Source organism: Bos taurus, chromosome 10, assembly GCF_002263795.3.
Source record: "Bos taurus isolate L1 Dominette 01449 registration number 42190680 breed Hereford chromosome 10, ARS-UCD2.0, whole genome shotgun sequence".
In the NCBI taxonomy this organism is placed as follows: Eukaryota; Metazoa; Chordata; class Mammalia; order Artiodactyla; family Bovidae; genus Bos; species Bos taurus.
Genome location: NC_037337.1, coordinates 83,866,964 through 83,883,090, shown reverse-complemented (window position 1 = coordinate 83,883,090; position 16,127 = coordinate 83,866,964). Strand labels below are relative to the sequence as shown.

At 40.2% G+C, this 16,127-nt stretch overlaps 1 protein-coding gene across 21 annotated transcripts in view; it reads right to left on the bottom strand.

The window, feature by feature from the left end:
* Positions 1–16,127, bottom strand: part of RGS6 (regulator of G protein signaling 6) — a 612,180-nt gene that overhangs the window by 183,750 nt on the left and 412,303 nt on the right. For all 21 annotated transcript variants that reach the window (XM_024998112.2, XM_010809582.4, XM_024998111.2 and 18 more), the window contains one exon: positions 11,507–11,606. In XM_024998112.2, coding sequence (XP_024853880.1) covers positions 11,507–11,606 — 100 coding nt within the window. The remainder of the gene's footprint in view (positions 1–11,506; positions 11,607–16,127) is intronic.

The window sequence follows — 16,127 nt, the reverse complement described above, 5'->3', positions numbered from 1 at the left end:
GATCTCTGGTCAGGAAGATCCCCTGGAGAAGGAAATAGCAATGCACTCCAGTATTCTTGCCTAGGAAACCCCATGGCCAGAGGAGCCTGGCGGGCTATAGTCTGTGAGGCTGCAAAGAGTCAGACACGACTTAGTGACTCAACAACAATATGTCTCTGAAAAACCTCTGCCACTTAGGCTCTGATGACTCCCAAACCCATATGTCTTACAGAAAATGTTCTGCAGAACTTCAGTCCCTCACTTTCAGCTGTCTCCTGGACAATGCCACCTAAATACCCTGGATGGGTCCTCTAGGAATTCACCAGATAAACCTAATTTGTAGGGTAAAAGATCAAGAAATGCCTACCGTCTCTTGTGTAACTGACTCCAATTGATTGGTACCAACACATTAGGAAAATTGTAAATAAATGGACCACAAAGTCTGCTTCAAAAGGGAGTCATCTGAAAAAAGAAATCCACTGAGCTCTGATTTTTTTGTGTCATTGAGTTCCATGGATCCCTTTGATGGCTATCTGTGAATTCTAGAAAACTGTCTTTATTTTGATGCTCTGCTCTTCTTACAACTATATCTTTCCCTTACCTCTATCCTCATTCTTCCCTAATTCTATTTTTCAAAGTCCATATTTTATTTCAATGTTGTTTTTTCTTTTTTGCAAATATATTCTTGTTCTGGGACCTTCTTCTTATATGTCAATGCCTTCAGTTTGGAGTTTCTCACCCAGACTCACTCATTTGATCCACTACAGATGTATATATCTGCATATTTCTGTGTATCATGTTTATTTATTGGTGTAGATAATAGTTGCTTCTTTTTTTTTTTAACTTTTTGGATGATTTGGACAAGCTGGTGAAGTTTTCAACTCAGTATAGCTGGACAGCACCGAGATGGGTCTTCCAACAGGGCTACTTCCTGCTGACGAGTACTTTTCTCATCGTTGATTTCCACCAGGCTGCTGAGAAAGTGGTGATCGGTCGTTTCCTAGAGCTCGTGTTAGTGATGGTATCCTGGATGCACTGGGACACACCTGCTCCTCAGTAGCACAGTCTTTGGGAGGAAACTTGCCCTTCTCAGCTTTCACCAGAGGCCCTTTATCATCATGTTATTTGTCTCTTCTCTCCTACTGAAATCACTATTTTCCCAACGGGTTGGTCGCATGTAGGTATGGACAGTTTGTTGTCTAGCAATGGAAGAGAGAAACACTATGCTCGTTAAATCAGTTTCATCATTCTTTTCTGTTGTTACTGTCATTTTAGTTTTTCTTATTTTCTAATTTTTACTGAGGTATAGTTGATTTACAAAGTTGTTCATTTCTGTTGTATAGCAAAGTGATTTGGTTATAGGAATACATATACATACATCTATTCTTAATCTTTACCTTCCAATCTTTAGTAAGGAAAGGGATTCCCATTACAGAAGAGATAAGGCTACTCCCAGCTGTTGCCTCCTGGAGGTGATAAAACTCCAGAAATGTTTGAAAGGGTGTTTGCTGGTTTGTGATGGGAGACTGCTTACTTCACAAAGGGTTAAAAGGCTGGGGGAGTCTGCTGAGCAGGAGAAAAAGGTGATGACTGTTCTGTAGATAAAGCCTCCATTGGCATAGTAATAGAGTGGCCATATATTTGTGGATTTCTACTCGGGTTTGGTATCCAAAAGTCTCAGCAATGTAGATTTTCTCTGTATGTGGCTCTCCACTCTACTACAAGCAATGTTAGGAGAGTGAAGAGGAATAATGATTTCCTGAAATACCATCCCAGGGTTTTCTCTAGAGGTGGGTGGTAGGGGTGAAGAGCTTGGAGCTGCTGTGCTGGTACTAGCTCAGGCTGTGGGTCTGAACATAACGCTCTTGGGATTGACTGCAACTGTGGCTCCATCAAAAGAATTGTAATGGAAATCTTCATTGGTGTAGGCTGAAGTTCTTGGGTACTGGTTGGAGTTGTCGAATGAATTTCCTGTAGTCTAACTGGTAATTATTTATTGTGCCATGACAGGTCCTGGCTGAATGATATGTTTGATACTTTGGACAGGTCGAGTATGAGATTTACCTCCTATCCTGGGGTTTGACTGGCCACCTCAACCCCAGCCTGGGCTGTGCTGGCTGTAAGGGACCTGATCTTACTTGACAGTAGACACTAAGTTAGTGTCTGGTTAAGTGGTGGTGATTCATCAGAAGGTGAGTATGTTAGTAAAATACATTCTAACTCAATAGAATGGTCCACTGACGCTACTAGTGTGAGTCTTCTGAGGACTCCATCATTTAAACAGAGCCGTTTCTTAACTTTCTCCATTGACTAGTGATGGTTTAGGTTGTCTCAGCATTGTTAGTTATGGTTCATCTATAAGCTTTTCAGATTCCTGAATTTTGTGGTCATTATCTCCTACGTTTGAAAGCAACTCTCCATGGATCTCTGCCATAGTGTTGCATCTAGACAGTGAAGCATTATTTCCTCTTTTTTTTTTTTTTACTGGACTATCTTCTCAACGCTGTTTAATCCAAGGATGATGTTTACTTTCCATGTTCGATCATTATACTAATGGCCTCCAATTTTGGGATTACATCTTTAAAAAAATTCCTTTATCATGATTTTTGTGTCATTTCAGAAGAGAAAAGATGTATGTATTCAATCCATCATGTTAACTTGGATTCAATTTTAAATGGATTTTATGCCCCACATCTAGTCACCAAGTCCTATGGATCTTATATTCAACCTTTTCCTCAGATGTCTTGAATCTTACAGTCTTTCACAGTGGGCCCTCAAAGCACAGGTCCTGCCACTAACTAGCTGTGTGATCTTGGAAAAGTAATGTCTGCCTTTGAATTTGCAGTTCTTCGATTATAAGATGGAGATACCAATTATTCTCTTATAGGATTTCTGTGAAGATTAAATCAGGTGTGGCTCTAAAGTTGATTTTTCTAAAGTTGTTTCAGCAGAGCTGTGGTGGTGGTTCCTTAGTTTTTGCTTAGACCCCTCTTCTAAAGATCCCCTAAGTAGTCTCAGATTTCCTATCTCTTCCTGCTCCATCTTTCATACACTTCTAATATATAACTATGATTTATCCTCCTATTTTAAAACCTCTGATGGCAGTCCATTATCTTTAGGATAAAATCCACAAGTCAAGGTTTCTTTGTAACCTGTTATTAAGGTTAAATCTAATATCCTTTTAATTCCTGTGGCTGTCCTTCCTGTGCATTCCTCTCCTCAAACATACATGTGAAGTGAAAGTCGCTCAGTCGTATCCGACTCTTTGCGACCCCACGGACTGTAGTCTACCACACTCTTCCGTCCATGGGATTTTCCAGGCAAGGGTACTGGAGTGGGTTGCCATTTCCTTCTCCAGAGGATCTTCCTGACCCAGGGATTGAACATACATAACTGAATCTTAAACTCCAAACACATAAACAAGCTCATCCCTGCTGAGACCTGGCATACTTTTCCTGTATTTGAACCTATGAAAATTTTATTTCCTCCACTTGAAATGACCTTCCCCAGGTCATTTTTTTCCTCTTGAGTAACACTTAGTTCTAAAATTATTTCCTGTGGTAGGTCATTAGGATAATGGCCTCCAATGAATCGTGTCTCCCTATGTCAGTGTGACATTGCTACTCCTACAACAGCAGATGGAACTGATTTCTCCATCCTCTTCAATCTAGGCTGGTCTTGTGACTTGCTTCAAAGAATAGACAGTGGTGAACTTGACCTTGTATGAGTTCTGGAGCCTGGGTCTGAAGCCTTTCTGTTTTCATCCTCTCTCTCTTGAAACTCTGGACATCATCAGGCTGTGAAGCAGCCCAGTGTAGCATACCATGGGATACAAGGCAATGTGGCGATGAACAGAAGCCTCAGAAAAGAGAAGGCATTGCTGCCAAGCAAGTGAGTTGAGACCATCATAGACCCTCTAGCCTCAAATGAACCAGTGGATGACTAGGACCACATGGGAAAGACCAGCAGAAGAACTGCCTGGATTGCTAATCACAGAATCATAATTGTGAAAGATGAAAAATCTTTATGGTTTGTGGTAGCTGGTTATACAGCAAAAGATAACTGATATACATCCTCAGTGTGAAAGTGCTGCACTTTATATGCCAGCAAATTTGGAAAACTCAACAGTGGCCACAGGACTGGAAAAGGTCAGTTTTCATTCAAACCCCAAAGAAAGGCAATGCCAAAGAATGCTCAAACTACCGCACAATTGCACTCATCTCACAAGCCAGTAGGAGAAGGCAAGGGCACCCCACTCCAGTACTCTTGCCTGGAAAATCCTATGGATGGAGGAGCCCGGTGGGCTGCAGTCCATGGGGTCGCTAAGAGTCGGGCATGACTGAGCGGCTTCACTTTCACTTTTCACTTTCATGCACTGGAGAAGGAAATGGCAACCCACTCCAGTGTTCTTGCCTGGAGAATCCCAGGGATGGGGAGCCTGGTGGGCTGCCGTCTATGGGGTCGCACAGAGTCGGACACGACTGAAGTGACTTAGCAGCAGCAGCAGCAGCAGAAGCTAGAAAAGTAATACTTAAAATTCTCCAAGCCAGGCTTCAGCAATACATGAACCGTGAACTTCCAGATGTTCAAGCTGGTTTTAGAAAAGGCAGAGGAACTAGAGATCAAATTGCCAACATCCGCTGGATCATCGAAAAAGCAAGAGAGTTCCAGAAAAACATCTATTCCTGCTTTATTGACTATGCCAAAGCCTTTGACTGTGTGGATCACAATAAACTGGAAAATTCTGAAAGAGATGGGAATACCAGACCACCTGACTGGCCTCTTGAGAAATCTGTATGCAGGTCAGGGAGCAACAGTTAGAACTGGACATGGAACAACAGACTGGTTCCAAATAGGAAAAGGAGTACATCAAGGCTGTATATTGTAACCCTGCTTATTTAACTTCTATGCAGAGTACATCATGAGAAACGCTGGGCTGGAGGAAGCACAAGCTGGAATCAAGATTGCCGGGAGAAATATCAATAACCTAAGATATGCAGATGACACCACCCTTATGGCAGAAAGTGAAGAGGAACTAAAAAGCCTCTTGATGAAGGTGAAAGAGGAGAGTGAAAAAGTTGGCTTAGAGCTCAACATTCAGAAAACTAAGATCATGGCATCTGGTCCCATCACTTCATGGCAAATAGATAGGGAAACAGTGGAAACAGTGTCAGACTTTATTTTTGGGGGCTCCAAAATCACTGCAGATGGTGATAGTAGCCATGAAATTAAAAGACGCTTACTCCTTGGAAGGAAAGTTATGACCAACCTAGACAGCATAGTAAAAAGCAGAGACATTACTTTGCCAACAAAGGTCCATCTAGTTAAGGCTATGGTTTTTCCAGTGGTCATGTATCGATGTGAGAGTTGGACTATAAAGAAAGCTGAGCGCCGAAGAATTGATGCTTTTGAACTGTGGTGTTGGAGAAGACTCTTGAGAGTCCCTTGGACTGCAAGGAGATCCAACCAGTCCATTCTGAAGGAGATCAGTCCTGAGTGTTCACTGGAAGGACTGATGTTGAAGCTGAAACTCCAATACTTTGGCCACCTGATGTGAAGAGCTGACTCATTGGAAAAGACCCTATGCTGGGAAAGATTGAGGGCAGGAGGAGAAGGGGACAAAGGAGGATGAGATGGTTCGACGGCATCACCGACTCGATGGACACAGGTTTGGGTGAACTCTGGGAGTTGGTGATGGACAGGGAGGCCTGGCGTGCTGTGATTCATGGGGTCGCAAAGAGTCGGACACAACTGAGCGACTGAACTGAAGTGAACTGATACATCCTTAGGGAAATGTCCTAGATATACTCAAGGAAAACTCATGATTCTCTCCTCTGGGCTTTGTGGGTAATCTTCTATAATAGCACATAGCTCATATAACTATTGGTCTACCTGTATCTGTTTCTCTCACTAGATTAAAAATTTTCAAAAGCAGAGATGAAGTTTTTATTCACCATCACATCTCCCATGCCCACCCTAGTGCATGGTACAGAGGAACCATGTGCATTTATTGCCCAGGTCACAGACTCACCATTTCCTGAAATGCTTTCATCTGCTCTCTGGAACATATGCTCAAAAACATGGTAAGATTTTTTTTTATATCCTTAGCCTTTTCAGTTAATATTTCCTATATCTTGCTCTTACCCAATAGCCCTGCTTCCCTGTAGCCCTCTTAGGTGGTGGCTATCTTCCCTGCCCCATGCCTGTTATTCTATAGGGTTTGAAGATAGGTAAGCAATCTCTGTTTCTTATGGTTTCATTCAGTCTTCAATCCCTCCCTCTTCTCAAAAGAACACTTAGCTTTTACTCTCTTGACATCGGATTAAATCACCTGTAGCCCTCGCTGTGACAGTCACATACTGATTCGTGGGTCCTTGTGTCTCATTCTATATAAAGACTTACAAGTACCCTCTCTAACACTCCTCAGAAGTGATTTCAATATCTGGAGAGCTCACTCTTCCAAAATCACGACCTCCTAGTTCCTTGACTCCCACCCTATCTCAGTCACTTATTCCCATGGTCATACCTTCCATCTTGTCATCACCAATTGACTGCAACCTCTACAACCTCAGTTTCAGATATTCTACTATCCAATCACCATCTCTTATATTTCTGGCTCTCTTTCTCACACCTCCAGCTCCAAAACTCCTTTGCCATTGGAACCTAGAAATTTATTGTAATCATTACTCTTCACTGTTCTTTACCATCTTATTCTCACTTTTCCCCTTACTCAGTTAAAATTTAATGGTCAATCATTTTAGTTATTCTCTTGCCTCTCTTTGATTTATCACACTCTGATGCTTGCTCTAGTCTTTTAAGGACTTCTAATGAAGTCTAATTTTCTACTTGATACATGCTCAAACTCAAGGGAGTTGAATGTGGCTGGAGAAAGATTTGCCTCTCTTTAAATTCACAAATATTAATAACAATCAAGAGGGTCCCTAATGCTACCTAGGAGTCAAAACTCTGTTTCCCTCGTCCAATCCCTTTACTCCCCTAAATGACTATTTCATAACTTCTAATCTCTCCCCAATCCTCTAACATCTCTACCTTTTTTGCTTCCATTATTACTAAGAACATTTAAACAATTATTTGTACCCTTGTGTATTTGCTATGCCTCCCCTCCTCTTCCTATGAATACCCTGTATATGTTTTTGGCTAAAGCTACCCACGTACTGGTGCATCACATTCAATCCCTTACCTTCTTGTGGAAATCACTCCTTGAATTTTCCCTCTTTCCCCTGCACTATTTTTCCTCTTTATTGAATCATTCCCATCATCATACAAACATACTGTGACTTTCATATTAATTTAAAAACCTACATATCCTAATCTCATTTCCCTATTTAGATATTACTTGCACTTTTCCCTGTTATGAAAAACTCCTACAAAGGTTAAAAAACTCGATTCACTCTCTTCCCATTCTGACTTGAACTCCCTCCAATAAGACTTTTTGCTCTCAATGCTTCATAGAACATGAACCTACCAAGGTCAGCAGTGGAGCCAATGCTACTAAATTCAGTGGTTGATTCTCAGTTTTTATTTGAGTATCAGCTACATTTCATATAGTAGATCAAATCTACTCTTGCTGGAAATACTTGCTAGAAAATTTGGCTTCAAAGAAAACATATTTTCCTAATATTCCTCACCTCCAACTGTGCTTTCTCCATTTATTTTGATTTCTTCTTTTCTGCATGACTAGATTCTGTATACTAGTGTATACCAAGTTTCGGGACTCAGACTATGTTTTCTATCTGTGCTCACTCCCTTGGTGAGCTCATTAATCCCATGGCTTTAAATACCATCCATATGCCAATGACTTATGTCTCAGCTCAGTCTCTCCCTTAAAAAGCTACATCCACAAACCCAAGTGCCTACTTGTTATTTCCAGTTGAATGTATAATAGGTCCCCAAAATTTAGTATGTCTAAAAATGAAGTTTTTGCAAAATCAGACATGCAGATCAATGGAACAAGTTAGAAAGTCCAGAAATAAACATACAATTAATCTCAAAGGAGGCAAAAATATACAATGAAGAAAAGACAGTCTCTTTAATGTGTGATGCTGGGGAAACTAGACATCTACATATAAAAGAATGAAATTAGAACATTCTCTAACATCATAAACTCAAAATGGATTAAAGACCTAAAGGTAAGATCAAATACTATAGAAACTCCTAGAGGAAAACATAGGCAGGGCAGTCTTTGACATAAATCACCACAATATCTTTTTGGATCTGTCTTCTAAAGTAATGGGAATAAAAATGAAAATAAACAAATGGGACCTAATTAAACTTAAAAGTTTTTGCACAGCAAAGGAAACCATAACACAACTAAAAAACAACTTACAGAATGGGAGAAAATATTTGCCAATGGTGCGACCAACAAGGGATTAATTTTCAAAATATACAATCAGCTCAATATTAAAAAAAATCCAATCAACAATCAAACTCCTCAGAGTAAGCAGAAAGAAACAGAGTGATCCTACTGAAATATAAGTCAGAGCATGTCACTCATGCTCAAAGTCCTCCAGGCGTCCTAGGACCTAGAGGCTACAAGATTTAGCTCACTATTATCACTCTGACTTCATCTCTATTATCCTTTCTTCCCTTCGCTGTACTGCATTTTTCCTTTTCGGCTGTGCCATGCAGCTTACAGAATCTTAGCTCCCTGACCAGAAGCTGAACCCATGCCCCCTGCAGTGGAAGCTTGGAATCCTAATCAGCGGATCACCAGGGACATTTCATTCTTCACTCTGCTGTAGCTCCCTCTTCTTAGTTCCTCAAGACTCCAGGAACATACTAACTTTGGAGTTTTAGCTCTGGCTTTTGGGAATGCTTTTTCCCACAACATCCACATAATTCAACCCCTCATCTCCTTCCATCTTTACTCAAATGTAACCTACTCAGGAAGTCCTTGCTTGGCCACTGGTCCCAGATTTTTAACACTCCTATCCCCCTCTTCATACTTAATTTTTGTCCTTGGTCTTTCTCACTACTGAAATTCTAAAAACTTTCCTTATTATTTTGCTGTCTCCTCCACTAGAATATAAATTCCATGAGAGCAGAAATTTTCATCTATTCAATTACTTCTAAATTCCCAGTGCCAATAATGCTTAGAAAATAGTAAATACTCAGTAAATATTTGTTGAATGAATGAGAACACATATTGAAAGAAGAACCAGATGGAACATCATCTACAAATAAAAATAAAACAATTGAAATATCTAAAAACTAGATTAAGGGTAAAATTATTTTTCAAAGGACAACAGAATGTCAACAAAAGAGGTGTATGCCACGGTTCATCTCATGAAACTAGCTTACTTCACTCTGTATAATAGGCTCCAGTTTCATCCACCTCACTAGAACTGATTCAAATGTGTTCTTTTTAATGGCTGAGTAATACTCCATTGTGTATATGTACCACAGCTTTCTTATCCATTCATCTGCTGATGGACATCTAGGTTGCTTCCACGTCCTGGCTATTATAAACAGTGCTGTGATGAACATTGGGGTACACATGTCTCCTTAAATTATGGTTTCCTCAGTGTGTATGCCCAGCAGTGGGCTGCTGGATCATAAGGCAGTTCTATTTCTAGGTTTTAAGGAAGCGCCACAGTGTTCTCCATAGTGGCTGTACTAGTTTGCATTCCCACCAACAGCGTAAGAGGGTTCCCTTTTCTCCACACCCTCTCCAGCATTAATTGCTTGTAGACTTTTGAAACTAGTATAAATTTGGTAACAAAACCAGCAAGGAGGGTAAGTAAGAAAAACAACAGACCAATCTTGCCCACGAAAATAGATAGACATCCTAAACAAGAGTTTATCAAGTAAAATCCAGAAAAGTATGAAAAATATATTATGGCCAATATTAGGGCATAATTCCATTTATATAAATTTCAAAATTAGAGAACACTAAGAATACAAGCATTATTCATTATCCAAATCCACTTGGTGCTTGAGTTCAGACAGTGACAGTCTAAATAATCAGTTGGCATATTTGTGGATACTTCAACTGAGTGTATTTCTTTTTTAAAGTAACGTATAGTATGAAGACTTTTCTGGTGTGCTGTTTTATGCACCTTGACCTATGATTAGATTTGTGTCATCACCACCGACCCAGTCAGAATGCAGAACTGTTCTATGGAATTCATGGAATTCCATCATACTCCCAGTCCTTCTCAACTAGTGAGCCACTCTCCATCACTATAGGTTTTGTGCTTTTTTGGTTTGTTTATATTTTAGAATGTCCTATAAGTGGAATACCATAGTATGTAATCTTTTGAGACTGACTTTTTTCCATTCAGACAAATAACTTCAAGATCCATCCAAGTTGGTGCATATCTTAGTAGCCCACTCCTTTTCATTGCTGGATTTGGATGCACCACAGTCTGTTTATTCATTCACTCACTGAAAGGCATCTGGGTTGTTTCCAGTCTGGAGATCATTAATAAAGCCATTATGAATACTGACAAGTTTTTGTCTGAATACAAGTTTTCATTTTTCTTGGATAAGTGCCTAGGGATTGCTGGGTCATATGGTAAGCATATACTTAACTTTATAAGAAACTTTCAGAATAGCTGCATCATTTTATCTTCCCACCAACAAGAGTTCCAGTTGCTCCAAAAACTCACCACCACTTGGTATTGTCAGGATTTTTATTTAGCCATTCTTAGGTATGCAGTAGATACTTAGTCCTTTTGGTTCCCCCAGATTGGAAAGCAAACAGCCAGATTTTAATAGTTAGGGAGTTATCTAAAATTTTATTTTAATTTACTTGGTTACTTGTTTGGATAGTAAAGGATACACCCATATGTGGAAAGATTGTGAAGAAGAGCAACAATATGTTTAGTATAGAAGTAGATAGTGGTTTCTCCAATGGAAAGGGAGGTAGATGCCATCCACTATGCTCTCCAGGGTCTCTAAGATACCTATTATGCATTATTTATGAAGCGCCATGGTGGTATAGGTGGTACATGTGACAGTTCTATTCTTGAAACTATACCCATGTGTTTGATAGATTTTACAATTAACAATTTTTAAAGAGATATTTGAGCACACAAAACACACAAACCCCGAAGTAATGCAGAAAAACTTACAACCACTTCTTTTGGAAGTTCAAGTACAATCAATTAGAACACTTAAAGGCATTTTGTAGAAGAACATAAGACTTTCTTAAAGCTTATTTAAATATAAAATAATTTCTTTAATACTATATGTTTGTACACATCCCATAGGGCAAATGGCTAGCTTATTAATGAGCTTATTTCTTTCCAGAAGCCTCAACCATAGGCTGGTCAGACCATTCTTTTTCAATATTATTACTTACTGATGATATTAATGACTTGACAAAGAGTAGCTTCTTCCTAGAAACCAGGACGAGAACTTGACTTTATGTAAGAAGCACACTGAACATATTATGCTTGTCATTCACAAATTATTAGGCGCCTCCCAGGTCACAGTCAAGGCTACACAACACTTCAGCAATCTTTCCTTGTTGCCATCAATACCTTGTAAGAAGAACATTTACCTGTGACAACACTGGGGATTTTGGAGAGAAAGCTCTTCACTGTTCTGACGGGCACACCCCCTGTCTTGTCATCTTGCATCTTTGTAATGATGTCTTCAATCTGAAAGAGATTAAAGAAAGGAAGTGTTATTGCATCTCACAAAGTAATAGTAAATGGTACTTTTATAAACAGCCAAAATGTGGGAACATGGACGCCAACAAGAGATACCAGGAAAGGCCTCTGCTGTGTCAATAAACATAGCAGCAGGATCTGCTTTGGGTCCTGTGCTGGGGATGCAGAGGCCGGGGGGTTATATATAAAGAGCAAAAAGCATGATCTGTAAGAATAAGGCCGTGCCCCCAGTTCAGTAAGGTAGGGAGAAAAGAAATTCTTGATGGGATCCAACGTGTAATTCAGTATGTATGTGATGAAGTTCCTCCTCTTTCCCAGACTGGATTTATATATAATTTGAATCACATGAAATTGCCATATTCAACCTAAAGAAAAGGAAATTTCCTCTAATATATTAACACACAGCTGTTTGGAAGTATAGGCAGGGCCGCCTTTGGGACCAGAGAAGAATCCAGCCACAGTGGCACAGGAGAAAAAGTATCCAAATCAAGACATGGAAAGTGCTGATCTGGAGAAGTTGGAGGACAAGTCTCAAGGTTGTGAGTGGTGGTGTGAAGGGGGTTGCCTCAAGCCAAGAACAGGATCCTCTCCTTTTGGACTAGGGAAGACCACGCTATCAGGAGAAAGGCCATGGTGGGCTATGGCCTGGAGCCAGGTGAAATTGTATTGATGAAACCAGATACTGTGTACATATACTGAAAAAAGAACAGAGAGAGGAGATGGATGACCAAGAATACAGGTGTCTAACTTGGAAAACCAATCTGTAGCTGAGAATTTACAAGGCATGTAATTCCCTGGGCTGAAATCTTCAGAATAGGATGGAGAGCAACCTGTAACAAGGACATAGATCTTTTTGTTTGTCCAGTGGTAGGGGAGGGCAACTGGGAAAGAAGAGAAGATAGTGTTTAGCTTTATCACTTATTTTGTTCTAAGCAACAGAATGTAGTTGAAACACCAGGATGGATTCTCTGAGTACTTCCATATAAGTCACATAATTTTAAGTCTAGGAATTTAAAGCTGTAGTTCAGCTAGTCTAATGTACTAGCATAGCAATTCGTGGGTGAGTTTCTCAAGGTCACATGACTAACAACTTATTTGCAAGAAACAGATAACTTGATAGAGACAAAGTTAGGATAAGACATAATGTAATAATAACATACAATAGCCAAAATATATTTTGACTTTATTATGTAGTACTCTTCTAAGTACTAGACACATATTATCCTATTCCATTCCCCTGAGTACTCCACAACTTCAATTCCACTATTATCCTCATTCTTAGATAAAGAAATTGAGATTTGGTGAGATGTATCAATCTGGCTAGACTAAGCTAAGTTGCGGTAACAAATAACTCTCAAAATCACAATGGTTTAATATAACCAATTTTTTCTCTCTAGTGCTACAAGTCTATTAGAGGTCAAAAGGGGGACTGTGCTCATTGCAGTTTCTTTGGGACCCAGGCTGATGGAGCAGCCATCATCTTGAATGTTGCTGGTCATTGTGTTAGAGGGACAAGAGAGAATTCTGAAGATTCTTGCATGAGTTATTACATGCTATAGCCCAGACGTTAATATAATAATGTCACAGCTCTTTGGACAAAATGAGTCACCACCCAACCACAAAGGAGACAGTCTTTTGGGTGCCAGGAAGGGAGGGGAGCTGACCACCTGTGAGTAGCATCAGTGACCACCTTAGAGGTTAAACCACCTTCCCAAGGTCACACAGGTACCCGGTGGTAGCCCTGAACTTGAATCCAGCTGCACACCCCAGAGATCAGGCTTCTGACCCCTGGGATGCTCCGTCACCCACTAAGAGTCTCAGAAAACAATCCAAACAAGGAGACCATTCTCCCCTGGATATTCCTTGATTTCCCTGAGAAGGACTGACAGTGAGAAAGAACTTAAGCTCCTGGTCCCTTAGGCAGTGGTTGAATATATAACACCAGGAAAAAGGGTCCTTCTCTGAAGACCTGTATTCTGTATCAGGAGGATTTTCATCCATAGTCTTATTCATAGTCTCAGCTAGGGCCCCACCTTCTGTCCTATAAACTCAACCCAGTGATTCAAAGTAGTTTGAGTATTTACTACTTATTGATAGTCCATGAGAGTTATTCCTAGAAAAGTGATTGTATTTTCAAAATAATCTATGCTTTTGGCTTAGTGTGCTATGTGAAACCAGAAGTATCAGTTACATCATTGCTTTTATGGCTTGAAAATTACTCGGAATTAGAGGAAAGCCAATATTTCAATTCAATTAGACCTCTGACTTGACACTAATTGGTAAAAGTTCCATTTTAGTGATATGGACTGGATTTAAAGACTGGCAGAGGTCATCTCCATGATTCTTTTTTCTTCTGCTCTGTTTAGTGGCTTTATCACACCATTGAATCTTAAAAGGACTTATTTACTAAAGAAGAAGATCCATCTTCTTATGGTGGCCCACCATGTACCATGGGTTAGATCACTCATCAGAGATGACAGGACAATCACCTTCAGTGACCAGAAAGGGGATAGTGTTCCAGTAATAGTTTATAACATCGGAGGTGTAGAATAATGTTTCATTGGTCCCTAGTTCCTAATTCCTTCACAGTATTAATGTAAACCCAGATCCTTACCCTGGCTTCATGATGGGCTAAAAGTCTGCTTCTTTACGTTGGGGCTTAGCCATGTGACTTGCATGGCTAATGTAATGTTACTGACTGTGATATGAGCAGAGACTTTCAATATACCCGGATGGTGATGCTCACCCTCCTCCCTTACCCTCCTGCATCAGATGGTGGTTGTTCCAAGGAAGGTGAGAGACATCCAGAGCAGAAGGGATGCAACACATAGCTAGATCAAAGATCGTGTGAGACAGTGGTCCAGCTTCCCTGTGGTTAGACGTCAGCTGAGCTGTAGACTTGTTAGTGAAAAGTACATGCTTATTGTGTGCCACTGAGTCTGGAGTGACTTACTACGCAGGGAAGTTGTGGCTATTGCTGACTGATACGTAGAGCTCTGGGGAAAACATGCATTTTCAAAATTGGTGAAGCCATACAAATACCTGGTAACAAGAATCAATAAATTTTAGAGGTGTAGTATCCTAGAATCCAAACCTTTTAAACAATGTAGAAATTCCACCTACACTATTCATTATGTGATTAAAAATTCTTAAGGTCAATTCTACCAGCATTATGTCAGGCAAATCTGCGATCGCTGAGTTTGATTCCATAGCATGGTTCACTGTGACATCAGCTAATAATACTGTCTTTGAATTTTTTTTTCATTGTGTACAGAGAAATGCTAAGAGTACAGACCCACCAAAAATTCAAAAGTGGGTTCCCAGGAGCTTATATAAATTATAATGGCAAACATTTTCAGAACATCTATGTTATGATCAATCCTAGGTATTTAAAATCAACTATCAATATTCTTTGTCTTAAAATTTATTTAACAAAGATATTGAAATTAAAACTCAGAAAGGTTAAGTGATTTATCCTAGGACACATAGCTAGAAAGTGGCAAAGCCAGGATTTCTTACCCAATTCTTCTTATCTCCAATGCCCAAGTTCTTTCTATCAAATCTAAGATTCATCTTATATCCTCAACCAGTGCCTGACAACATGCTTTGTAGATAGAAAGCACTTAATACTGTTTGCATTGAAGGGAAAGTTTAGTTCAGGCCTAAGAGTGTATAGGAGAAAAAGAAATTGATCCAGATAATCAGATTCTCAACCCTCTCAGGGTTTATTCTGTTCCAATGACTGCTGGTATCTTGTTACTCAGCATTTTCCCTCTTGGTCTCAGGGGCTTGACTGGATTTATCTTCTATTGGTAGATCACAGCTTCCGGGTTGGGGGTGGGGAGAGGGGAGGTATACACTTTTGTTTTCTTGACTATTCAGTTCCGTCTAACTTCTGGTACCTTTTGTTCCTGAAGAAGAGCAACATCAATTCCCTGTCATCCTTTAATATGAGGTTCTGTGTCACCAGGGAGCATGCTGGACCTAAGTGACACTGAGCCAATCAATAAGCAGGTGGCCCTTATCTGACAGCCAAGCCATGCGGAGAAACCACGTGGCCAGCTCAACCAGTTCTGCCTGGATGGCTCACAGCAACCAGACACCCCTCTTCAAGGAGCTCAAAGCTCAAAGCACTGACAAGCACGTAAAACAGCAGGAAAAATGGAAGCCACTCACTGTACCATAGTGGGTTTTCTCTGAAATGAGGACTATTAGGACGACTGTAGGTGTAACTCACTGAAATAGCCATGCGGTGTTAAGAGAGGAGTGAGGAGAAGCAATCCTCTGTTTACAAACTGAAGCCACAGCAGGATGCTAGGAAGAACACTGGTCTGAGGCCCAAGAGAAATGCCAGCCTCAGTTTCACTGACTTGCTGTGTTGACCTTGGACAAGTTATTTAACCTCTCTGGACTTTAGGTCCCTCATCTCTACAGTGATAGCCCTGGTTGCTAAACTAAAGTTTCTAATTCTAAAATATGCGAGACTTCTCTGACCTGACAGATACAAAG